The sequence below is a fragment of the Sphaeroforma arctica genome (assembly GCF_001186125.1).
Source record: "Sphaeroforma arctica JP610 unplaced genomic scaffold supercont1.784, whole genome shotgun sequence".
In the NCBI taxonomy this organism is placed as follows: Eukaryota; class Ichthyosporea; order Ichthyophonida; genus Sphaeroforma; species Sphaeroforma arctica.
The window spans coordinates 20,280-31,363 of record NW_014039774.1 but is presented as its reverse complement, the minus strand read 5'-3'; the positions used below and the strand labels follow the sequence as shown (position 1 = coordinate 31,363).

Below are 11,084 nucleotides of genomic sequence, written 5' to 3'. Positions count from 1 at the left end.
GTAGTAGTATAGTAGTATATATATATAGTATAGTATATATATATATATATATATATATATATATATATATATATATATATATATATATATATATATATATGCCTGTGTGTGTATGTGTGCGTATGTTTGTGTGTGCGAGTTCGTTAGTGTGTGGGTGTGTGGGTGTTTGTTTGTATGTGGGTGTGTAACGTGTGTGTATGTGTGTCTGTGTATGTGTGTGTCTCTGTGTGTGTCTCTCTAAGTGTGTATATATGTATGTATGTACCTTTGTACGCACGTACGTATATATGTATGATTGTATGTATTTGTATATATATATATATATATGTGTGTGTGTGTGTGTGTATGTATGTATGAATGTATGTGCGTGTGTGTATGCGTATATTTATATATATATATATGATTTATGCATAAGCATGCACATCTGTAGTCAGGAACAAGTGACAATACATTTTTACAACTGCTCAATATTATACTAGAATAGCGACCATAAACCTACAGCCTTGCATTATGCTGCATGTTCGTATAGATACTGTGAATATTGCGTAGATATCCGTATGCACGTTTACAGAACATATATATACATATACATATATATATATATATATATATATGTGTGTGTGTGTGTGTGTGTGTGTGTTTACATGCGTTCACCTTATATACGTGAAAGGAATACAATATCTTCTTATATCCATCAGACAACTACCGTGTTGTAATACTTTCAGCATGGAGATGGTACTATGTGCACAATGGTGCTTGCGCGTATAGAACAGCCACCCATGGCTTCGATATATTATCTCGTACACATTCGACATACTACTGCTGTTGTTATTTCGATATGCTGGTAGATATTTGGGCAGACGAGTTTGCCATACCTGGCGAGTATGATACCATATCTGTCTTAAATTTTGGAATTTTGCCAAAATGAACTATTTATGTCGAATCTCGCGGTTAATTTGGTCATACACTTAACGTATGGCCGAATCAAGCATCGGTATTCTTTAAATGCCGTTATATACAGTTATATGCAGACGTGGCTATTCATTGCCAAAAACCAATCGCTTCAGACTTTAAAACGCAATTTGAACGAGAATTTGAAGACTCATACGTGTATTCAGACAATTCAGGGCACATTCTGTGACAGAAACAATCTCATTTGTTCTGGTCGCCATGTTAAGTTATATCTTTTGAACAATCGTATGCTGTGCAATCTCTACCGTCCAACCTATTCTCCTGATGTCCGGAATACACGCATACAACATTCGTACTGTCCTAAATCCTAATTTTATATTTACTGAATACGTACACCACTCTACTACTGTCCTGAATTCTAACCCTATAACTACAGAATACACACACACACAACTCCAATACTGTCCTAAATCCTAATTCTATAACTACAGAATATACACACCACTCTACTACTGTCCTGAATTCTAACCCTATAACTACAGATAAATCCTAATTCTATTACCACAGAATATGTACACCACTCTACTACTGTCCTGAATTCTAACCCTATAACTACAGAATACCCACACGCACACAACTCCAATACTGTCCTCAATCCTAATCCTATAACTACAGAATATGTACACCACTCTACTACTGTTCTGAATTCGAACCCTATAAATACCCACACACACACAACTCCAATATGTCCTCAACCCTAATCCCACAACCAAACTATCGCTCAATCCTAATCCTACGACCAAATTATCGGTGCGCAGAAAATGCCCGCAAGTCCAAGCAGGCCGAACAGGGCATCTACTACGACGACAACTACGACTATCTCAAGCACTTGAAAACCGTAGGCGAAGACCCGGAAGGCGTGCTCATAGCGGCGCCAAAACGAAAAGGGGTGCACATTCCAGACCCAACCGCCCCGATTATCGACCTGCCCGCGGATGTGTTTGCGTCGGAAACGCAGAACGAGGTAGGTATGCTGAATTTGGCGGCGCCGAGAACGGGGTTGAACGTGGATGTGGACTTTGAGATGCTGGCGCAGTTGGATAGCGATGCAGAACACGACGACGAGTGGGCTATGGGAGATGACTTTATTGAGCTAGGCGAAGGTGATGGAGAGGGTATTGTGGATGAGGGCCATGACGATGGTATGTATTGGGTACTATGTATGGCGTACATATATATATATATATATATATGTTTATTTGTGTGTGTGTGTGCGTAGAGCAGAACCAGATGTTCATTGTGAATTTACTACTTCTCTTAAACACTTTCCGCAGCGAAGTATAGATATATATGAAGTTCATGTTGAACTAAAGTGCAAATCACATCTGTATTCCATATGTCCTACTCGGTTTTGCTATTGCTTATTCCGTCACCCGCATTGTTCCCACAGATGCACACCATGCGGATGATACCACGTGGCACTTTATGAAGAACAAGAACAACACGAGCGCAGCCGCGGGATCGCTCAGTGGTGGTAGTTACAGCAGCGGAAGCGTGCGAGGCGGGAGAAGCGATGATGTGAGTAGAATGTGATTGTCTCACGATTTTGATTCATATATATATATATATGTGTGTGTGTGTGTGTCTATGTCTCTGTGCCTGTGTGCCTGTATATCTGTCTGTATATCTGTCCTAACAGACCTCTGACAAGTAGGTATGTAGGTTTTATCGTGGTTGTATTCAATAATGGAGCAATTAACCGTAAGTCATTGTTTATATTTGTTATCATTATCTTGCTATTTCCTGATTTTCGTTTTCCTATCTCCTAGTTCATCCTTATTCTCTATTTCATATCATCTCAGGCTTTCCAATCAATTTTTTCGCTACCAATGGCTAGTTCTCAATTCTTCTTTGTTCCCATTTTGATCCAAATTTCAGGATTTCGAAGACTTTGCGGACGAAGAAGTGCAATCCACCACCTCCCGTTTTACTGAGTACTCCATGACGTCTTCCGTCATGCACCGAAACGACAAGCTGCAGTTGCTAGACGATCAGTTTGAATCGGTATGTCAGTGTGTTCAGTCGTGTTGTGTTCTATTTCACACGTAAGAGATGTATCATGTACTCTACAACAACTGTACTATTTCACACGTAAGAGGTGTATCATGTACTATACAACATCTGTTCTATTTTACACATTATATGTATCGTGTTGTTATGCGCTGTTCCTGGGTCGAATGCAAGTACGACTCAACCTGTCTATGTATGTAGAAGGCTTATCCTTTGACTTCCGATACTCTTTGTGATAGTACTACCCCCCCTGATAGGCCTGTGTTCTATTTATATCACAGATCTACGCCCAGTACGATGAGGAGGACATGGGTGAGCTGGACGAAGAAACCACTGAGGGCCGCAAAGAACTAGATGACTTTAACGACCTGCTAGACGAGTTTATGGCGACAAAAGAAATCGGTAGGTGTAGTGCATATGTATGTATGTAGGTATGTATGTATGTATGTTTGTATGTATGCACGTATGTATGTATGTACGTTTGTATACATATATGTATGTATGTATACGTGCATCTACGTACTTCTTGTTTGTTTTCTTTCCCATTTAGTTCATTCATCCTCTATTAGTATCAAAATCATCCAATCTAGCCGACTTGTTGTGTATTATCTTGCAATTTAGCTTTCGTTTCGTCTTGTCTTGTTTTATTCAAACCCCTAATCCCCATCCATTCTAATTCACTCGTTGTTCATTACACCGGCTTCTAATTTAGGCAAGCGTGTGGGCGGTCCTGAAGGTTTCCTTCATCCCGATAAAGACGTCATCAATAGCGACGCCGTTCAGAGGAGTATAGCGGGCGCTGTTGAAGAGGTATGATTTAAATCTATATTCAACAGTAGTATATGTTAATTATATATATATATATATATATATATATATAGCGGTGGCACATATCCAACACATGATATGTTATTATGTTCATGTATATGTATAGATAGGCATATGTGGATAATACGGGCACCGTTGAAGCGGTATGATGCATATCTATCTATGTATATCAGTATTGTGTTTTCAATTACATCGATATGCATACATGTTTTATTATTGTGTCTTTGTGAATGTGCATGTATACGAGAATAAGATGAATTTTGTACATATATACGTGCATGTGTCGCGTGGTACATACTTGCATTCATTCTCATATTGCTATGCACGCGCGCTTATTTCTATATATGCAGATGTCGTGAAGAAAGCATAATAACTATACCTGTGTTATCACTACATCTATAAATATACCTATATCATCACTATATCCATAACTATATCTGTGTCATCACTACATCTATAACTATAACTATATCATCACTATATCCATAACTATACCTGTATCATCACTACATCTATCACTATACCTATATCATCACTACATCTATAATTATACCTGTACCATCACTATATCTCTATAACTACACCTGTATCATCACTATATATCTATACCTATACCATTAACTATTCCTATACCATCACTGTATGCACAACTATATCCTATCTATACACTCTATTCACCTGTATCGGCCTTTGTCTTCTTACCCGCAGGTACTATCGGATGACGAACGCACCCGACAACGCCTGCACAACGAGAAGAAAGACGAGTGGATCAAAGAACGGCTCATGGACGAACTAGAGGAGAAGCGCATACGCGAGAACAACGCATGGGATTGCGAGACGATAGTCAGCACGTACTCGAACATCTACAACCACCCCACACTGATCAAAGAGTCACACACCCGCTCACGAAGGCGTAAGGGGGCCGAGGGAGATGGGGAGAAAGAGGTCTTGGGGGAAAGTTCGGTACCGGTGGCGGAGGGTGAGAGTGTTGAGATTGAGACGGGTAAAGGTAGTGGGAAGGGTGTAGGTAACGTGATTGTAGAGGTGGATGTGAAGGTGAAAGGGAATAAGGATGTAGGAGACTCCCCGGATGAGGATGCTGCGAGTGATTCCGGTAATGAGAGCGGAGAGGACGAAGAGCCTCTGAATAAGGGCCAAAAGCGAGACAAGACCGAGAGTAAGGCCGAGAAAAAGGCGAGAAAGGCCGCGGTTAAACAGGAACGACACGCGCGAAGAGCCAACAAGAAGACGACCAAGGGTGTGTACAAGCAGGAGGAACTCAGACAGGAAAAGCTGGTCAAGGGCAAGGTCAATGTAGTGGATCTCAGTTAGGTTAAGACGGTTATATTGGCAAATAATAAACAAGACATAAGTTTTTGGATTGGATTGAGAGAATATCTATTTGTTCTTAAAGTGCTACTTGTGTGATTCAACATGCAAAGTGAGAAATATATATATACAAAAGTGTTAGTAAGAAGACGACCAAGGGTGTGCATAAACAAGTAGAGAAATATACATATATATATATATTTACAAAAGTGTTAATAAGAAGACGACCAAGGGTGTGCATAAACAAATGAGATATATGTATATATACAAGTGTTGGTAAGAAGACAGCCAAGGGTGTGCACAAACAGGAGGAGCTGAAGCAGGAGACGCTCGTCACGGGCAATCGCACCACACGATCGTACATATATATACCAACCAATGACCACAACATTAATGAATTGGCGTAATACTCGAACAAAAAAGTATCCCATTTATTATTATTCACATAGGTGGTATCTCCCCGTGTTTAGTTATAATTCCCTCCTCTCCTCTACCCTGCCCCACACGCCCAGGCGTCAAGCGTTACATCCGCCGCACAAGTAACAAGTAAGTTAAGTTAGTTACAACAGCATTTTGGTTGGGTCCTCCATCATCTCCTTAAACGCCTTAAGCCATTGCGCACCCACAGCGCCATCCACCACACGGTGATCGCACGACAGTGTGACGTTCATCATGGTGCCTACCTCGGGTAGACCCTCCTTAGTGGCAATCACCTTCTGACTCGAGCCACCCACGGCCAGGATACAAGCCTGAGGGGGGTTGATAATGGCACAGAAGTCCCGTACACTGTCGTACATGCCCAGATTAGACACGGTGAATGTACCCCCCTGATACTCATGGGGTTGTAGTTTGCCCTCGCGCGCACGACCGGCAAGCTCCTTGACCTGGAGGGCCGGGGGTGAGGATGAAAAATGAGATACAAGGGTTTGGGGTGTAGGGTTTGATGGGTGGAATATATGGATCGATGATATCGTACGCAATTTTAGGAGTCTGTGCATATTGGAGATCCTATGCGAATTTAGAAAAGTGTATTTTTACAGATTGGTATGCGAGAATGAGAATCTAAGTGATAGGTGCATAATTACGATGTTATGCACATATATGATTTACATACGTGTGTATGTGAATCTGTAGGCGTATCTAACTGTGTCGGTATGCGTAATGTAATTCTAAACGCGAAGCAATGATGCGATAGACGCTTGCCCTCGTGCGACGAGTTTCCACGGGATATATGTATATGTATTTGTGTATGTATTCGTGTATATATATATATATATATATATATGTCTGTTTGTGTGTGTGTGTGTGTGCGTGCGTGTGCGTGTATGTGTCTTGTACTATCATAACTACATACCTGTCCGCTGATGCTCTTCAATCCCTTGGCGTGGCAGTTCTTGACAATAGGTGTGATCAGACCAGACCCAGTCGCCACCGCAACGCTGACATCCACGGTGTTGTATTGTCTGATATAGTCTCCCTGCCAGCTCGAGTTCACCTCAGGCACTTGCAGACACGCCAGAGCACTTGCTTTGACTACAAAGTCGTTGACAGAGATCTTGAACTCTCCCTTGGCCCCGGCATTGATGGCAGTACGCAGCTTGGTGACTTCGCCGAGGTTGATTTCGGAGGTGAGATAGTAGTGGGGGATGGTGGTCTTGCTCTCCAACAGGCGGCCGGCAATGATCTTTCGCATGCCACTTACCTACAATACGTACGGATAGACAAACGTGAGTGTATGAGGTTACATAGGAGTGTGTGGGTGAATGCATTCAGAATTCAGAACATCGTAGTATATACATATATATACGTACACGCCAACATATGTACACACAGACACCTACACACACAAGTGAACGTGGACTGAATGCGTTCGCTCACCTGTTCGTCATTCATGGATGGCCCGTCGAGAGGAGATGTTGAACTGCTTCCACTGCTACTGCCACTGGTGCTTCCACTGCCGCCAGATACCATCTCTGCAGTGAGTGAGTGTGTGTGTAAGAGTGTGAGTTGGTATGTGTGTAAGAGTGTGAGTTGGTATGTGAGAGAGAGAGTGTGTGTAAGAGTGTGAGTTGGTATGTGATTGTGTGCGTGTTTAAAACAGTGCGTATTTGCGTGTGCATTCGCGTGTGTGAGGGCATGTATGTGTTTGAGACTGCATGTGAGAGTGTGCATATCTATTTATTGTAGTGATTTACATCATGGGTGTGATAGTATGCATATGAACGTGTAAACGTACGTTATTTATAGCTTGTGTGAGAACGTACATGGACGTACTCGGCAGGTGCATGTCAGTAAAGATAGGCTATGCCCACGGTTATATACATGTGTGTGTGCGTGTATGCATCAGACATATATATATATATATACGCACGTGTGCAGTATTCGTGACTGGTGCGTATATGGGCTCATGCGTGTGCGTAGTTTCCGCGTCATTTCGCGAGTCTCGTTACTGCTTGATTAGGGCGCCAATACTATGATAATATAGAGACAATATAGAAAAGTACAGTATATAGAAAGTTACACGTTTTTATACGTAGTATGTGCCTGTCTACATCTACATTAACATTTAAATCTATATATATATATATAGGCAGTAACTCGCGGGTGCTGCTGGTTACTGCTCTGTGACGTGTGTATGTTAGAAAAATTGTTCTAAAAAATAGACATACTTTGCTTGGTGAAGGAGTATACATCCGATTCCACAACACGTCCATTGGGTCCTGAACCAGACACTTCTGACAGATCGAATCCTAGTTGCCGTGCCAGGTGCTTGGCCAAAGGAGAGCCCAGACCAGAATTGGATCCCGATGAAGTAGCAGACTGCTGCAAGAAAGAAATTAGGAATTAGAAAACGGAATGAACGAGACTTGTGTCAATTCTTAATTGATGCATGTGTATATATGTATGCTTGTATGCATGCATAAATGTATTATCTATGTATTTGTGCATATATTTACGTACGTATGCATCTACATATATATCTTGAATCTGTACCTGTATCTATATATATAGGTATATATATATATATGTGTGTGTGTGTGTGTATTACACAAATATACATACATGTATGTATGTCTATTATGATGTATGCATATGTATTTGTATGTTTATTATAGAATGAACGTATATGTATATGTATGTATATGTAATTGTAAAATTATATGTATTTATTTGTATATGCATGTCTGTACATGTATAGGTATGTATAAATATACATATGAATAGGTACATGTCGTGACTGTGTCTGTCTATGTTTTTTCTAAGCCTATGTATATGTATACGCATGCATATATTTATGCAAATATACAAAGACAAATCTTAGCGAGGTAGGTAGGTAGATAGGTACGAAGGTAGATAGATAGATAAATATAGAGATTTAAAGATATATATACTTACTGGTTGAGGGTCTTTAGCGGGAACAGTGGGTGCGGCGGGTGCAGGGGGTGGGGGCTTCTTCTCGGTCTTCGGTAGTTCGGCCTCCTCAGTCTTAGCGGCACCACCAGCAGCTTCTGCACCAGAGCCATCGTCTTCGTAGTCAGCGAACGCAGCCACATCACCCTCCTCGGGTACAAGGATGGCAATCAACTGCGGTGGTTCATGGGGATAGTAGATATTAACACGTGCTGTCCACGGGTATATTTCATCACATTTTTACTATACCTATATATGTATACATGTGCGAGTGTTTGTGAGTGTATCACGACGAAGGAGACACATACTATAAAACCATTTGTACGTACCTTTCCTACGGGAACGTCCTTTTCCCCAGCATTAATGAAGGTTTTCGCAAGATAACCGTCTTCGTTGCATTCGAATTCCATAGTTGCTTTGTCTGTTTCAATTTCTGCAAGAACATCACCTGCGGCGATCTGGTAAAGGGGAGGAGTACAAGGTATTCAAATCTTCGAAACGAGACACTGAATAAGCTTTAGACATATCTATATATATGTGTGTGTGAGTTCATATCTACATGCGCATGTACGTATGTACACTCCGGAAAATTGCTTCCTCTGGGCGAGACAAAATATACGACATTTACATACATACAAGGTATACTACACATTCTGTTCATGTACACATATGCAAGTCCACGTGCACATACAAAATTGTGTGTGTAACTCAAACCACTCCCGCATACGGGCTACTCTCTCTGCCTCGACAACGAGCACTCCCGCGGTACGTTAGAGGTACGCGTGATGAGTATGATACTTAAACTATATAACTCTTAAGGTATGGTATAGCCGATACTTGTACACTGTATATACTGGCATGTATATACACGCATACTTTCATAAACGCATACGCTTCGATATATATACCTACATACCCAGAACTGACTACAAATATACGTTATTACTGATGCTTGCAAGCACATCAGCCGTTGAATAGAAGCCAAGCATCGTGGGCTTAATGTCCGAGAATAACAAAACGTATATCGCACACGTGCACAGTATGAATCCGTATATACTGTATTCAGATGCGTACACGCGGCATGTATACCTGCTCAAATACATGCGTACGAGCACGCACACACGCACGTACGCGCAGACTATATACAACCGCTAACCGAATGAAAGCAATGTGGGATAAGAAAGACGTATGGCGGAGACAAGACAACCCAGCAGAGACGTACGCACGAACCATGCAAGACCCGTGAGGAACGGACAGGACACACGCTTCACCACCGATCTCCACATTCTAGCTAACGAAAAGCATTCAGTACACACTCACACACATAGACCTATCCACACGTACAAATGTGTGACGAAACAAGCCTTGTGACAGAATAATACTCGTGATGGAATAAGACACACACCTCTCCGCCGACCTCCACACTCCAGCTGGCTAGGTTCCCTTGTTCCATCGTGGGCGATAGCGCGGGCATTGTGATCTTGGTGTGTGTGGGATAATCTGTAGATACAATACAAATTGAGATATATAAAAACAATAGAAATACAATGTAAATCTAAAATAGAAATACAATACAAATCTATTATAAATACAATACAAATACAATATAAATCGAGACATAAATGCAATGTATATACAATGCAAATAAAATATAAGTCGACAGTAACATTGTACATACAAAGTAACTCAATATAAATCAAGTCATAATAGAACATAAAGCGACACAGATGCAATGAATGGGAATACAATATCAACCGAGAAATAATTACATTGCAGATACACAGTTAAGTACAATACAAAACGTGATATATGAACGCAATACAAATACAATGCAAACACAATATATAGTGTATGACGAGACAGAACGATCTGGATTGAACGTTAGCGTTAACAAAGGAACATATTTGAATGTACTCAGCTATTGGTCCAGTCTATTCCGAGAACTTTACTACCTCGCCATAATAATATCTATAAAGATGGGATGGGATGTGTATAAACATGACCCTAGAGACTCACGAGACATGTAATTTTCTAGATAAGCCTTTGCAAACAGAGTTACGTACCTAAGATATACATTATAACTATACATAGAATAATAGGAAGAAGGAAGGGCTGCACATACATACAACCACATTTACAACAACGTACCTAATAGCACAGACGTTGAACGGTACCCCCTCCATTGTCTAAACAGGGTTGCCGCTCTTGTGCTTGTAGCAGCACCGGCTGCTACGTGAAACCTCGATCGGGCTGCAAGTGCGCATGCACTGCGCAATGCTGAAGTTGCGCTCAGCATGATTGTATATGTTCCTGGAGATATGTGGATTGGAAAGCAACGATTGGTATTCAGGCATGATTGTATGCATTCCTGGGGATACGAGGGTTCGGATGCGGAAGTGGGTGTGCTTGCACACTGGCGTATACTGACTGCCTGTGTGTGTGAGTGTGTGTATGCGATTATATATATATATATATATATAAGTGTGTGTGTGTGTGTGTGTTGTGTAGTGTACGTATTGTACGTTATATATATA

The 11,084-nt window shown here is 41.1% G+C and overlaps 2 protein-coding genes across 4 annotated transcripts in view; one reads left to right on the top strand and one right to left on the bottom strand.

Moving 5' to 3' along the window:
- Positions 1 to 1,657: 1,657 nt before the first annotated feature.
- SARC_08578 lies at positions 1,658 to 5,162 on the top strand (the record flags this gene model as incomplete). Of its 2 annotated transcripts, none has more annotated exons than XM_014297447.1 (6): positions 1,658 to 2,114; positions 2,363 to 2,490; positions 2,851 to 2,976; positions 3,264 to 3,384; positions 3,695 to 3,792; positions 4,519 to 5,162. In XM_014297447.1, the coding sequence occupies 6 exons, from the start codon at positions 1,658 to 1,660 to the stop codon at positions 5,140 to 5,142; spliced, it is 1,554 nt and encodes a 517-aa protein (XP_014152922.1). In that variant the 3' UTR covers positions 5,143 to 5,162. The 2 variants fall into 2 exon arrangements, with proteins under 2 accessions (XP_014152922.1, XP_014152923.1); XM_014297448.1 differs by having other exon boundaries at positions 3,240 to 3,384.
- A 402-nt stretch (positions 5,163 to 5,564) lies between these two features.
- SARC_08577 overlaps positions 5,565 to 11,084 on the bottom strand; it is a 6,722-nt gene continuing 1,202 nt past the window's right edge. The window contains exons 2-9 of one of the 2 annotated variants that reach the window (XM_014297446.1): positions 10,699 to 10,860; positions 9,956 to 10,050; positions 8,880 to 9,008; positions 8,536 to 8,724; positions 7,809 to 7,962; positions 7,018 to 7,112; positions 6,494 to 6,841; positions 5,565 to 6,023 (exon numbers count right to left, since the gene is read on the bottom strand). In XM_014297446.1, coding sequence (XP_014152921.1) covers positions 5,700 to 6,023; positions 6,494 to 6,841; positions 7,018 to 7,112; positions 7,809 to 7,962; positions 8,536 to 8,724; positions 8,880 to 9,008; positions 9,956 to 10,050; positions 10,699 to 10,846 — 1,482 coding nt within the window. In that variant the 5' untranslated portion in view covers positions 10,847 to 10,860 and the 3' untranslated portion in view covers positions 5,565 to 5,699. The remainder of the gene's footprint in view (positions 6,024 to 6,493; positions 6,842 to 7,017; positions 7,113 to 7,808; positions 7,963 to 8,535; positions 8,725 to 8,879; positions 9,009 to 9,955; positions 10,051 to 10,698; positions 10,861 to 11,084) is intronic. The other variant, XM_014297445.1, reaches the window with a different exon arrangement.